The 14,571-nt window shown below is 46.5% G+C and overlaps 1 protein-coding gene and 1 long non-coding RNA gene across 2 annotated transcripts; one reads left to right on the top strand and one right to left on the bottom strand.

Moving 5' to 3' along the window:
- Nucleotides 1–968: 968 nt before the first annotated feature.
- LOC119959396 (zinc finger protein 239-like) lies at nucleotides 969–2,703 on the bottom strand. The gene is made up of 2 exons (XM_038787685.1): nucleotides 2,658–2,703; nucleotides 969–2,365 (listed from the first exon to the last, which is right to left on the bottom strand). The coding sequence occupies exon 2, from the start codon at nucleotides 2,006–2,008 to the stop codon at nucleotides 1,139–1,141; it is 870 nt and encodes a 289-aa protein (XP_038643613.1). The 5' UTR covers nucleotides 2,009–2,365; nucleotides 2,658–2,703; the 3' UTR covers nucleotides 969–1,138.
- Nucleotides 2,704–3,090: 387 nt separating this feature from the next.
- Nucleotides 3,091–7,573, top strand: LOC119959397. The gene is made up of 3 exons (XR_005459192.1): nucleotides 3,091–3,257; nucleotides 3,934–4,040; nucleotides 7,241–7,573. It is a non-coding gene; the product is annotated as an uncharacterized LOC119959397 (long non-coding RNA).
- The last annotated feature ends 6,998 nt before the right edge of the window (nucleotides 7,574–14,571 follow it).

The following is a 14,571-nucleotide window of genomic DNA, read 5'->3' as shown; positions in this document are numbered from 1 at the left end:
GGCTCTGACAATGTTCAGCTCCCCAGTTAAAGGGGCAGACACAGCTCCGCCTTTTTCTCTATTATGTTTATGATTGTTTAAAGCTGGTAGGGGTGAGGTTTATTTAAAAGGACGGAATGTGGGAAGCACAATAAAATCAATAAAAGTGGGAATTCTTGGACACAAGCTGCAGCTCCTTCCTTATCTGGGAATGAAACTATTGTCTAATTCTCCCTGCGGTTACCAGGTTCCTGTGATACCCTCCTCCTGCTATTTTAATGCAAACTTCAAGCAATCTATTTAAGTAGGTTTCAATTCAAGGAATTCATTGTGACTGTCACACAAACACATTAAAATATTTTAGACAGATTCCGATGCATTTTCAGCCTGGAAACTGAAACCAGCTGCTTTACATTCAATCAGGAACATCACAGTTTTACACCAATCTGATTTGACAGCACAGTGGGCTAAACCACTGGCTTGTAATGCAGATCAAGGCTAGCAGCGCGGATTCCCATACCGGCCTCCCCGAACAGGCACCGGAATGTGGTTTTCACAGTAACTTCATTGAAGCCTACATGTATAAGCAATTATTATTATTACATTTCCAGCATTCACCATTGTTCTTCCCGACTCTGAACACAGTTGTAAAGACTTCTGTTCCATGTCTCGGGGTTCTGAGATGTGGAAGAGAGCGGTTGGAATACATTTCGTACACACCCCAGGATTAACCCACACGGGGACTTTGCTGACAGTGAAGAGAGATGAGAAAGAGCAAAGTGTCATTTGTCCCTCTCAGTGTGACCCTGAAGGATTGTGTCCAGGCTGAAGTTCTGTTCCTGCCGTGTGATCCTCCCCCAGATTGTCCTTTCTGAGCTCTAGACAGGTCACGTTCAACACTCAGGTGGGAAAGACAAAAATCTGCAACAGCATTGCAAACAAAGTTGATTTATTTCACATTTATTCAGAATAATAAACCTTATCAGCAGATTAAGACAATCAGAGTGAACATTATTCAGTCCTGGACTTGATTAACAGTATCTTTCCAAGAGCCGGTGCAAACTTGATGGGCCGAATGGCCTCCTTCTGCACTGTAAATTCTATGAAAATCAATAAGGGCATAATCTAATCCTTGTAGTCGCTTGTGAACTCGTTGGTGTTAGCTTGTGGGATGAGTGAGTAAACCCCTTTCCACAGACATTGCAGTTGAATGGCCACTCCCAGTGTGAACTCGATGATGTTTCAGAAGATGAGATAAATGAGAAAATTCCTTCCCACATATGGAGCAAGTGAACGGCCTCTCCCCAGTGTGAACTCGCTGGTGATTCAATAGGTTGGATGACTGACTAAATCCCTTCCCACACACTGAGCAAGTGAATGGCCTCTCCTCACTGTGAACCTGCTGATGTGTCAGAATGTTGTCTGAATGTGTGAATCCCTTCCCACTTTCAGAGCAGGTGAACGTTCTATCCCCTGTATGAAGTTGCTGGAGTGTCAGAAGGTTGGATGAATTAATGAATCCTTTCCCACAATCAGAGCAGGTGAATGGTCTCTCCCCAGTGTGATCATGTTGGTGTGTTACTAAATCCTTGTTGTTTTTAAAGCTCGTCTCACAGTCAGGACAGTTAAAATTTTTGTTATCAGTGAACAAGTTGATGTGCCTGCAGGTGGGATGACTGAATGAATCCTTCCCCACACACAGAGCAAGTAAATGGTCTCTTTCCAGTGTGAATACATTGAGTGTCAGCAGATCCTTTTTACATTTAAAACTCTTTTCACAGTCAGGACATGTAAATGGTCCCTTATCAGTATGACCAAGTGAATCCTTTCCCACACACCGGGCAGGTGAATGGACTCTCCTAAGTGTGAACTCGCAGGTGTGTGCGAAGGTTGTGTGAATGGGTGAATCCCTTCCCACAACTGGAGCAGATGAAATGTCTCTTCCCAGAGTGACTGCGCCGACGAACCTCCAGTTGTGATGGTAACTGAATCCCTTCCCACAGTCCGCCCATTTCCACGGTTTCTCCATGGTGAGGGGTCTTTACGTCTCTCCTGCTTAAAGCCTTGTCGACACACACAACAGAAGTATAGTTTCTCCCGGCTGTGAATGGTGTGATTTTCTTTCAGGCTGTGTAACTAGTTGAAGCTCTTTCCACAGTCAGTGCAATGAAACACTCTCATTCGGGTGTGTGTGTGTGTGTGTCTCGGTGCTTTTCCAGTCACACTGATCTTTGCAATTTTTTTCCTTAAACGGAAGAGACAAACATTTCTCCTTCCAAATTCAAAGACTGATCATATTCAGCTCCTAATGAAAAGAGTGGCTGTCAGATTTCGATGTGTTGTTTGTTTTGAGTTTTCTGTCGGCCAATCCTCCACTTCTAATATCCTGTAAAAGGAGTTTACAAAAGCCATCACTGTCAGTCCAAGATAGAAATTCTGAACAGCCAATTCTAGTTTCTCTGGAACATTTTTTCCTCTCTTGTTCCCCCAAAGCTGTAAATCTCCGTCCCACACACTCTCCCTCCTCCCTGGCCTGAAATCCAAACCCATCTCACCATTTCTTTCCTCCACTCCCAGTTTTCTCCCTCCCTCTCCTCTGCCTGGGTTCAGTTCTCCAGCTCCTGTCTGCAGACTGACAATAAAACCAATGGGTCTTATTGGGGGGTTTGGGTTCTCACCATTGTCCCCGCTCGCGGCGGCTCTCATTCAGCCTCTGGGAGCCACTCTCACTGCGGCTGCGCTCAGCCCGGAGCACCTCCGCGCATGCTCTGCACAGAGAGGCGATTTCCGGGGGGGCGGGGTATACCGGCGCCTGCGCGTTCTGGCTCCTGTGATGGAGATAGGGCGTATTCCTCCGCGCCCGGCATTCTGGGTAGCCTTATCCGCCATTATTCCATTCAGTTCCTCAGTGTGATAAATTGGTTCCGGCAATTTTGATCCAGTTCGGTGTTTGTACCGAATGGGGCGGCGGCATCGATGTTTTTCTGTCTGGTCGGCCCCTGTTAACGACTGTCATTTGTTGAGGGGCGATAGGCAGCAGGGCGCCTGCGCGGTCATCATCTTTCTGACTGGAAATGTGCAACAGGGTTCATGCGCAGCCATCCAGGAACCGGAAGCCAGGAGAGAATCTCCTGAATTTCTGTCCGGGACTGAGAGTGAAATTCTTTCGGAAACTCCTTTAGAAAGAGGAGGATTTACTGACGGGAACTTCAAACCAAACATCACATCATCCTCTGACTGAGTTACCCGATTCATCAGGACCTGAATATCATTGGGAGGTAAAATGGTTTGTCTGTTCTGTCTGGACAAAGATTTCAGATATCAGAGTGACTGGGAAACTTTTAATGACCATTCCAGGTTAAATTTGAGACTAATTACACCGATCACATTGGGGAAGATAAATAGGTTGCTGTTGTACTCTTTGTCGGGATGATGTTTCAATGAGTGGGAGGAGCTTGTTCCCCATTGTTCAGATTGGAGACAACTTGTCCATCAAACTGGATTAGTCTTTGAGTCCCAATGTCTTATTGATGATGCAAAGCGGTGGCAGAGATGGAAAGAAAAGGAAGCCAATCCTGCTCTCTGGATTTCACTGTCTCATTGGACATCCTGCCCCACAAAGCTCTGCGGCTCTGTTCAGCCACATGAAAACCCCGGGTAGAAATTCACAACCCTGAGTGAACATCACCCTCAAATTAGGGGACTGCTGATGACAAGAGGGTCAGTGTGCAGCGGGGGGAGGGGGCAGAGCTGTCATCCTGGACCAGGGAGCAGGAGGGGAGAATGTTGTGAGTTTCTATCCTGGACTGACAGTGATTAATTTTGGAAACTCCTTTTACAGGGGGTTATTAGGGGAGGATTTACACACAGCAAATTCAAACCTGGAGAAATATTTATCTTTCCTGAAGTTTATTTCTGGACTGACAGTGATGCCTTTGCAAACTTATTTCACAGGGACTTAGAAAGGGATTCGTAGGCAGGAAAGTCACAACCAATCCTCACATCAAATTCTGACAGCACCATTCGGGTTATCAGGACCTGGAGATTATCGACCTTTGTGTGTAAGCATTGAGTTCCATATCATTATCACTCACTGTGTAAAATTTCTTCCTCATATCCTCCCTGTAGATCTTATTCACAATCTTAAATCTATGTCCCATAATTCTTTTACAATCTACTGATGGGAACAGATTGATTTATCTTTTTTCCGGGTTTGCTGTTGTCGTTTCTGGTGCCTGGGTCATGCCAGATGGTCTGTCCAGATTCCACTCTGTTATTGTGTATTTATAGCGGTTGAATGGGCTTGGACCAGTCCATTTCCAGATCCAGTACACAAGTGAAGTCTCCGCCAAGCATTGATTGATGTGTATCCAGGTCTGGGATGGATCCCAACAATATTTTTTACAAATGCCACATCGTCCCAGTTAGGGACTTAGCCATTCACCAACACCACCAATGTACCCGCCAATGACCCACTGGCCACCACGTATCTCCCATTAGTGTCCGCAATGATCCTGGTGACTGATGACTGAAAGAGTGACTGTTTATTGATTAGAATTGCAGCACCTCGAACCCTATGTCAAAGCCCGAATGAAACAGTTGGCTCACCCTTCCACAGTCTGGTCTGATCGCTAACCCGCAATGAATCTCCTGCAAGAACACTACACCAGCATTTGGATTCTTTAGGTGAGTGACAACCCTTGACCTTCAATGGTCCACCCAATCCCCTTGCATTCCAGGTGACCAGTTGAATCAAGGGTCTCTGTACCAGCCCCCATCACGGAATCAGCCATTTCCACCGTGTGACGAGTCCCCAGCTCACATGGGGACTTGAATCCCTTCTCACAGTCCCCACATGAAAAATGAAATGAAAATCGCTTATTGTCACAAGCAGGCTTCAAATGAAGTTACTGTGAAAAGCCCCTAGTTGCCACATACTGGCACCTGTTCGGGGAGGCTGGTACCGGAATTGAACCCGCGCTGCTGGCCTGCCATGGTCTTGCTTTAAAAGCCAGTTATTTAGCCCTGTGCTAAACCAGCCCCTATTTACACGGTTTCAGCATGCTGCTGGTGTCCTTGTCCCTCTCCACGTTTGATGATCAGTTGAATAATAAATAATAAACATTATTAGTGTCACAAAAAGGCTTACATTAACACTGCAATGGTTACTGAGAAAATCCCTTAGTCACTGCACTCCGGCGCCTGTTTGGGTACTCGGAGGGAGAATTCAGAATGTCCAAATCACCAAACAAGCACGATTTTTGGGACTTGTGGGAGGAAACAGGAACACCCGGAGGAAACCCACACAGACACGGGGAGAACGTGCAGACTCCGCACAGACAGTGACCCAAACCGGGAATCAAACCGGAGTCCCTGGCGCTGAGAATCAACAATGTTACCCACTGTGCTGTTGTGGCACCCTTGTCCCCACAGAGAGCATGAGTACGGTCTCTCCCTGCTCTGAATGGAGTGGTGTTTTTTCAGACTGTGTAACTGGTTAAAGCTCTTTTCACAGTCAGTTCACTGGAACACTCACTCAAGTCGAGTGTGTGTGTATCGGGTTTTCTTACAGTCACACTGATCTTGGAAAATCTTTCCCTACGGCCGGACCAGACAAACATTTCTTCTTCCACATTCACAGGTCAATGATATTCGCGTCCTGTTGGATGGAGTGACTCTGTTAAATCTTGATGTGAAGTTTGATTTGAGTCTCCATCTGTAAATCCTCCCCTTCTAACCCCCTATAAAAGGAGTTTACAAAAGCCATCACTGTCAGTCCAGGATAGAAATTCTGAACAGGCAATTCCAGTTTCTCTGGAAAATGTTTTCCTCTCTTGTTCCCCAAAGCTGTAAATCCCCGTCCCACACACTCTCCCTCCTCCCTCGGCTGAAATCCAAACCCATCTACCGTTTCTTTTTTTTTAAATTTAGAGTACCCAATTCATTTTTTCCAATTCAGGGGCAATTTAGTGTGGCCAATCCACCTACCCTGCACATCTTTAGGTTGTGGGAAGAAACCCTCGCAAACACGGGGAAAATTAGCAAACTGCACACGGACAGTGACCCAGAGCCGGGATGGAACCTGGGTCCTCGGCGCCATGAGGCAATAGTGCTAACTACTGTGCCACCATGCTGCCCTTCTGCACCATTTCTTTCCTCTACTCCCAGTTTTCTCCCTCCCTCTCCTCTGCCTGTGTTCAGTTCTCCAGTTCCTGTCTGCAGACTGACAATAAAATCAATGGGCCTAATTGAGGGTTTGGGACCTCCAGCGGGTTTTTGTGAATCCTCCCCGCCCACCTGCCAGGGTTTCCTTCCTTGCCATCGGAGAGACCTCTGATTTATTGTTCTCCCTTGTGGTCCAGGTCTCTCCCTCAGCTTGACATATTTATTTGTCTGGAGAAAAGGATGGTCTCTTTCCTAATGTTCACAATTAAATGTGTAGGTTCCCCAAGAGATGGCTGACATTTCAGGGCAATTAAATGAATAATGGACAGAGATATGTTACATGGTACAGGTTAGATATATTATTTACGGTTCTGTAATAAGTTATATTTATTATTATTTCTCGCCTTGCAATATAAGACTGTAGCTACATTATAGATTTCCAGTCATCTCTTCCCTCAGTGGGTTGATAGTCTTTAGATTTCTCTTCCACAGGGACCAGTTGTATCTGGAAGTCATTGAATATATTGAAGCACAAGTTAGACAGATGTTTTATTGGCAATGGAGTTAAGGGTTATGGGGAACAGGTAGGAAAATAGAGATAAAGATGAGATGAGGAGGGATCTCTTCACTCGAGCATGTGGTGAAGCTTTGGAATTCTCTACCCCAGAGGAATGTGCAGCCTCAGTCATCAGGTATGTTCAAGACAAATATTGACAGGTTTCTAGATATTGAAGGATATGGGGATCGTGTGGGAGAATGGTGCTGAGGTAGATCGGCCAAGGATCTCATTAAATGGTTGTGCAGACTTAGTGGGCTGAATGGCCTACTCTTACTCCCATTCTAATCTCTGTGTCCTGGTCAGGAAGCAGTGAGCTGAGCTTGGATCTGTCGATCAACATGAACCAGCACCTTCAGGAGAATTGGGAGGGTGAATATTAGATACAGCATAGTGAGAATGGAGGGAGATTGTGTGGGACGGAGATTTACAGCTTTTGGAGAACAAGAGAGGAAATAATGCTCCATAGGAACTAGAATTGTCTGTTCTGAATTTTCATCGTGTACTAACAATGATGACTTTTGCAAATAGTTTTTAAAGGAAATTGGAAGAGGAGGAATTATGGACAGAAATCTCAAACTGCACACCTTGATGTGACAATCGTACTCAATTCCTTCTGATCTGAATACCATTGTGAGAAGGAGAAATGTTTGTCCGAACTGTCAGCTTCTAAAGGTTTCAAACATCAGTGTGACCGGAAAAGCACCGAGACCCACACAACACACACCCGAGTGAGAGTGTTCCAATGAACTGACTGTGGAAATAGCTTCAACCAGTTACACAGCCTGAAGAAACATCACACCATTCACAGTGAGGAGAGACAGTGCATATGTTCTGTGTATAGACAAGGCATCCACTGATTGTCCAATCTGGAGAGACATGAGGAGACCCAAAACATGGAGAAACCGTGGAAATGTAGGGACTGTGGGAAAGGATTCAGAACCCCATCGAAACTGGAGACTCATCGACACAGTCACACTGGGGAGAGGCCATTCATCTGCTCTCAGTGTGAGAAGGGATTCACTCAGTTGTCTCACCTGAAGACACATCAGCGAGTTCACACTGGGGAGAGGCCATTCGCCTGCTCCGTCTGTGGGAATGGATTCAGACAGTTATCCATCCTGAAGACACACCAGCGACTTCACACTGGGGAAAAGCCATTCGCCTGCTCTCAGTGTGGGAAGGGATTCACTCAGTTAACCAGCCTGCGGAGCCATCAGCGAATTCACACTGGGGAGACGGCATTCACCTGCTTTGAGTGTGGGAAGAGATTCACTGGTTTATCCAGTCTGCGGAGCCATCAGCAAATTCACACTGGGGAGACGGCATTCACCTGCTCTCAGTGTGGGGACGGATTCAGTGATTTATCCATCCTGCAGAGACATCAGCGAGTTCACACTGGGGAAAAACCATTCACTTGCTCTTAGTGTGGGAAGGGATTACATAGAAAATAGGAGCAGGAAGAGATAATTTGGCCCTTTGCACCTGCTCTGCCATTCATTATGATCATAGTAAATGAAATGAAAATAGTTTATCATCCAACTCCACAGCCTAATCCCGATTTCCCCTCCATTTCCTTTGATCCCCTTTGCCCTCAGTGCGATATCTAACTGCTTCTTGAAAACATGCAAGGTATTGGCCTCAACTATTTCCTGTGTTAACAAATCCCACAGACTCACCACTCTCTGGGTGAAGAAATGTTTCCTCATCTCTGTCTAAATGGTCTACCCCGTATCCTCAGACTGCGACCCCTGGTTCTGTACACTCCCACCATCGGGAAAATCTTTCCTGCATCTGCCCTGTCAAGTCCTGTTAGAATATTGTAGGTTTCTATAAGATCCCTCATTCTTCTGAACTCCAGCGAATACAATCCTAACTAATTCAATCTCTTATACATCAGTCCCACCATCCCAGGAATCAGTCTGGTAAACCTTCGCTGCACTTCCTCTCGAGCAAGAACATCCTTCCTCAGATAATGAGACCAAAACTGCTCACAATATTCCAGGTGTGGCCTCGCCAAGGCCCTGTATAGAACAAAGAACAATACAGCACAGGAACAGGCCCTTCGGCCCTCCAAACCTGCGCCGATCACGTGTTCTATCTAGACCAACCGCCTGTATCCTTCTATACCCCGTGTGTTCATGTGCCTATCCAGATAAGTCTTAAAGGTCGCTAACGTATCTGCCTCAACCACCTCACTTGGCAGTGCATTCCAGGCCACCACCACCCTCTGTGTAAAATACTCTTCCCGCACATCTCCACTGAACCTTTCCACCCTCACCTTGAATTTGTGCCCCCTTGTAATTGCCATTTCTGCACTGTTCACTCTGTACCCCTAATAATTTTATAAACTTTTATCAGGTCACCCCTCCACCTCTCTCGGGAAAACAATCCCGTTTATTCAATCTCTCCTCGTAGCTAATCCCCTCCATACCAGGCAACATCCTGGTAAACCTTTTCTGTACTCTGTCCAAAGCCTCTACGTCCTTCTGGTAGTGCAGTGACCAGAATTGGGACACAGTATTCCAAATGTGGCCGAACCAAGATTCTATGTAATTGTAACATAATTCTTGAGTTTCTATCCTCAATACCCCGTCCTATGAGGGCAAGCATGCTATCTGCTTTCTTCACCACCATTTCCACCTGTGCTGCCACTTTTAAGTATCTGTGGACCTGCACGCCCAGATCTCTCTGTGTCTCTTTGCTCCTGATGGTCGGCATCTCCACATGATGAGTGTTAAATGCTCTCAGTTCTGTCTATTATGAATCTTTGTTGGACCTTATCCAGTGTCTCTATTTTCTTTTTCTAAATGGAGATCACCAATGTTGTCAGTGCTCCCAGTGTAGTCTAACCCTGGTTGTAAACAAGTTGAACATTTCCTCCGTGCTTTTCAATTCTATCCCCTATGGAACCCTAGATATGGGCCCCACACTTTAGGAAAGATGTGAAATTCTAAGTTAGGGTTGTAGAGGACATTTACGAGAATGGCACCAGAGATGAGGGACTCCAGTTAGTTGTAGTGACTGGAGCAGCTGAATTTCTCTCCTGAGATCACAGCATCTGGAGGGTGAAGAATGAGATCATTCAGCCCTTTGACACCATGTCGGCTCCCTGTCGAGGAAGCCAGTCTGTCCATTGCTCCGTTCTATCCCCGAATCCCTGTGGGTTTATTTCTCTCAGTGCCTGTCCAATTTCCTATTGAAATCCTTCCGTCATCTCTGCATCTCCTACCTCATATGCAGTAGGTTCCAGGTCGTTACCACTCGCTTTCAATGTACACAAGGCTGCTAGAGCACAGAGGAGTCTATTTGGCCCATTTTCCCCGTGCCAGCTCTTTGTACAGCGACCCATTTAATCCGAGTTCTATTATTTTGTTTTATTTTTCACAATGTATCAAATTCCCTTTTGGAAGTTACAGTGCAATGAGATTCCAGGACCATTTATAGACAGTGCATTCCAAATCACAACAACAGTAGCATGGTGGCTAGCACAATTGCTTCATAGCTCCAGGGTCCCAGGTTCGATTCCGGCTTGGGTCACTGTCTGTGTGGAGTCTGCACATCCTCCCCGTGTGTCCGTGGGTTTCCTCCGGGAGCTCCGGTTTCCTTCCACAGTCCAAAGATGTGTGGGTTAGGTGGATTGGCCATGCTAAATTGCCCTTAGTGTCCAAAATTGCCCTTGGTGTTGGGTGGGGTTACTGGGTTATGGAGATAGGGTGGAGGTGTTGACCTTGGGTAGGGTGCTCTTTCCAAGTGCTGGTGCAGACTTCATGGGCCGAATGGCCTCCTTCTGCAGTGTAAATTCTATGAACTCGCTGTGTTTTACAACAAATAATTGCATATGGTGTGTCGTAGTTTCACAGAGTATTAAAAATGGTGTTAACACCGTGGTTATTACGCAAAATTAAGACTCCAAACTTTATCAATGATTCTGGTGAGGTCCCTGAGTGTAATATATCCTAATTTACGAACAATTAGAACAAATGTACATTTTTATAAAACCTCAAACCCACTTGACCTTCTAAAGTGTTCTAAAGCCAATTGAGTACTTTTGAAACATATTCACTGTTGTAATGTAGGAAGCTGTAAGTACACATGAATAATCACATTTAGTTTTAAAATTGTTATTTTCATAGTGTATTCACTGTCATTAGTAACAAGGTTAAGGAAGCCCTTTTATACCTCAAACATGTGGCTTCCTGCAACCATTTCACCTTCTGTGCCTTTTCTATATTAACTATGTATTGATTTCATAGCAAAAAACAACGATTAAATAATGATTATTCTGTAGTGTACCTTGATTATCATTAGTGAATTGGTGTATTCGGTAATTATATTAGAAACACTAGATCTTTGTTTTTAAAAAAACATTATCAACCTGAAACTGCAGAGCTATCCGAATTTGTTTGAAAAAATAAATTTGTTTATCATTTCGTGAAGTTACAAGACATCATATTCTGCCAAGACTATGTGGGCTAGGCAGTTGTATAATGGTATTGTCACTGGGCTAGTAATCCAGAGACCCAGGTAAATGCTCTGGGGATCTGGGATCGAATCTGGCTACGACAGATACTGAAATTGAATAAAAGTCTCAAATTAAAAGTCTCATGATTGTTGGGAAAACCTGTCTGGGTCACAAATTCCTTTCGGAAATCTGCTCTCCTGATGTGGCCTGGCCTACATGTGACTCCAGATCCACAGCAATGTTGTGGTTGACTTGAACGTGTCCCCTGAAATAGCCTCACAAGACACACAGTTCAAGAGCAATTGGAATGAGCAGTAAATGCTGGTACAGCCTGTGACCCCCACCTCCCATGAATGAATAATTTTTAAGGTGGCTCTTTGTTCAATCTGAAGACTAGTAAGAAACTGTCTCTTTGATTGGATTTGATTTATTGTCACGTGTACCGAGGTACAGTGAAATGTATGGTTCTGCATACAGTCTAGACCGTTCCATACATGAAAAAAAAGTGCGGGTCTTGGCAGTTTGCTCCAGTTCACAAAAGAATTTAATGGCTTTGTAGACGCAGATTAATATTTTAATCACCGCCAAAGCATATTGAATGGTAATGTGTACTCACATAGACAGAAATGAATTGGAGGAAATAGCAGAGATTTAACTGGACCACCTTTTTGAAAGATTCGGCCATAATGATGGAGAAACAGGAAAAGCCACTCAGGGAGATGAGGAAATCCAGGCTCAGTGCGGATTTGCTGTCACCCCTCCTTTCTTATACATGAACGGTATTTAGGCTGCAGAACGTTTCACACCAAAACACAGGGGTCACATATCGGCGGCATAATTCTCATTTCTCTTCCATTTGACTATATTTGACTTTGTTCAAAATCTGGGGGGGGGGGGCAATTTAGCGTGGCCAATCCACCTAACTCACACATCTTTGAGTTGTGCGGGTGAAACCCACACAGACACGGGGAGAATGTGCAAACTCCACACTGACAGAGACCCAGGGCCGGGATTCGAACCCAGGTCCTCAGCGCTGTAGGCTGCAATGCTAACCACTGTGCCACATGCCACCCTAAATGCTTCCCATTTATGATGTGGCGATGCCGGCGTTGGACTGGGGCGGGCACGGTAACGTGTCTTCCAACACCAGGTTAAACTCCAACAGGTTTGTTTCGAATCACTAGCTTTCGGAGCGCAGCTCCTTCCACAGGTAAATGAAGAGGTGGGTTCCACAAACACATATGTAGAAAAATTCAATGATGCGAGATGATACTCATTTAAAAAAAAAATTTTCATTGGAATTTTTTGAAAAATATATATCAACAAAACAATAATAATAATAATAAACACCCCCCGGCACCCGTCACAACGCATATAACAAACCCCCCCCCCATCCCCAATAAACAACAAAATAAATTAACAATAAGCAAATTAACTCCTAAAGAACCCTTGTACCTACCCCCTCAGGGCGAATTTGACCCTCTCCAGCTGAATGAATCCCGCCATGTCATTGATCCAGGTCTCCACGCTCGGAGGTCTCGCATCTTTCCACTGCAGCAAGATCCTCCGCCGGGCTACTAGGGACGCAAAGGCCAAAACATCGGCCTCTTTCGCCTCCTGCACTCCCGGCTCCACCCCAACCCCAAATATCGCGAGTCCCCAGCCTGGCTTAACCCTGGATCCCACCACCCTCGACACCGTCCTCGCCACCCCCTTCCAGAACTCCTCCAGTGCCGGGCATGCCCAGAACATATGGGCATGGTTCGCTGGACTCCCCGAACACCTGACGCACCTGTCTTTGCCCCCAAATAACCTACTCATATTAGATCCGGACATGTGGGCCCGGTGCAGCACCTTGAACTGGATGAGACTAAGCCTCGCACATGAAGAGGAGGAGTTCACCCTCTCCAGGGCGTCCGCCCATGTCCCCTCCTCAATCTGCTCCCCCAGCTCCATCTCCCACTTTGCCTTCAGTTCCTCTACCAACGCCTCCCCCACCTCCTGCATTACCTGGGAGAGGTCAGACAGCTTCCCATCCCCAACCCACACCCCCGAAAGCACCCCATCCCTTACCTCCCGCGGGGGCAGCAAAGGGAACCCCTCCACCTGTCGCCTAGCAAACGCCTTGACCTGAAGGTACCTGAACATGTTCCCCGGGGGGAGCTCACACTTCTCCTCCAGTTCACCAAGGCTCGCGAACCTCCCGTCAATAAACAGGTCTCCCAACTTCCTAATGCCCGCCCTGTGCCACCCCAGGAACCTGCCCTCCATGTTCCCTGGGACAAACTGGTGGTTCCCCCGCAGCGGGGTCTCTACCGGGCCCCCCACTTCCCCCCTGTGTCGCCTCCACTGCCCCCAAATTTTGAGGGTAGCCGCCACCACCGGGCTCGTAGTGTGCGAGATGGTACTTTGAATGCGAGTCTTTGCAGGTAATTAAGTCTTTACAGGTCCAGATGGTGCGACTGGAGAGAGGGATAATCACAGGTTAAAGGGGGGGTGAATTGTCTCAAGCCAGGAAAGTTTGTAGGATTTTGTAAGCCCAGGACAGATAGTGGGGGGAGTTAATGTAATGCGACATGAATCCAAGGTCCCAGTTGAGGCCGTAATGATGCGTGTAGAACTTGGCTATCAGTTTCTGCTCAGCGATTCTGCATTGCCATGCGTCCTGAAGGCTGCCTTGAAGAACGCTTACCCGAAGATCAGAGGCTGATTGCCCTTGGCTGCTGAAGTGCTCCCCGACTGGAAGGGAATATTCTTGCCTGGCGATTGTCGTGCAGTGGTTTAGCTCAGTGGGCTAGACAACTGGTTTGTGATGCAGAACAGGTCCAGCAGCGTGGGTTCAATTCCTGTACCAGCTTACCCAAACAGGCGCCAGAATGTGGCGACTAGGGGCTTTTCGCAGTAACTTCATTCAGCGTCTGCATGGTCTCGCCAACGTACCACATCTCGGGACATCCTGTCCTGCAGTATCTGAGGTTGACAACGTTGGCCGAGTCACACGAGTATGTACCGCGTAGCCGGTGGGTGGTGTTCCCGCGTGTAATGGTGGTACCCATGTTGATGATCGGGCACGTCTTGCAGAGGTTGTCATGGCAGGGTTGTGTGGTGTAGCTGTTCTGAAGACTGGGTAGTTTGCAATGGTCTGTTTGAAGTTGCGCGGTTGTTTGAAGGCAAGTAGTGGGGGTGTGGGGATGGCATTGGCAAGATGTTCGTCTTCATCGATGATGTGTTGAAGGCTGTGAAGATGATGTCGTAGTTTTTCCGCTCCAGGGAATTCATCAGGCAAATGAGGCTCTGGGAGTTCTTCCACAGATCCCAGGAGGCCTACAGCGAACCCAATGAGACAACCAGTGAACCGGAACAGCAGTCCGAGAGATCTGTGGAAGATCCAGCCAGCAGGAAGGAC

This window comes from Scyliorhinus canicula, unplaced genomic scaffold (genome assembly GCF_902713615.1).
Source record: "Scyliorhinus canicula unplaced genomic scaffold, sScyCan1.1, whole genome shotgun sequence".
Classification (NCBI taxonomy): Eukaryota; Metazoa; Chordata; class Chondrichthyes; order Carcharhiniformes; family Scyliorhinidae; genus Scyliorhinus; species Scyliorhinus canicula.
This window is presented reverse-complemented; position numbering and strand designations above follow the sequence as displayed.

Bases quoted from the DNA above. Each gene is read 5' to 3' on its own strand.
- LOC119959396 (XM_038787685.1), bottom strand. From the start codon at position 2,008: ATGGAGAAACCGTGGAAATGGGCGGACTGTGGGAAGGGATTCAGTTAC.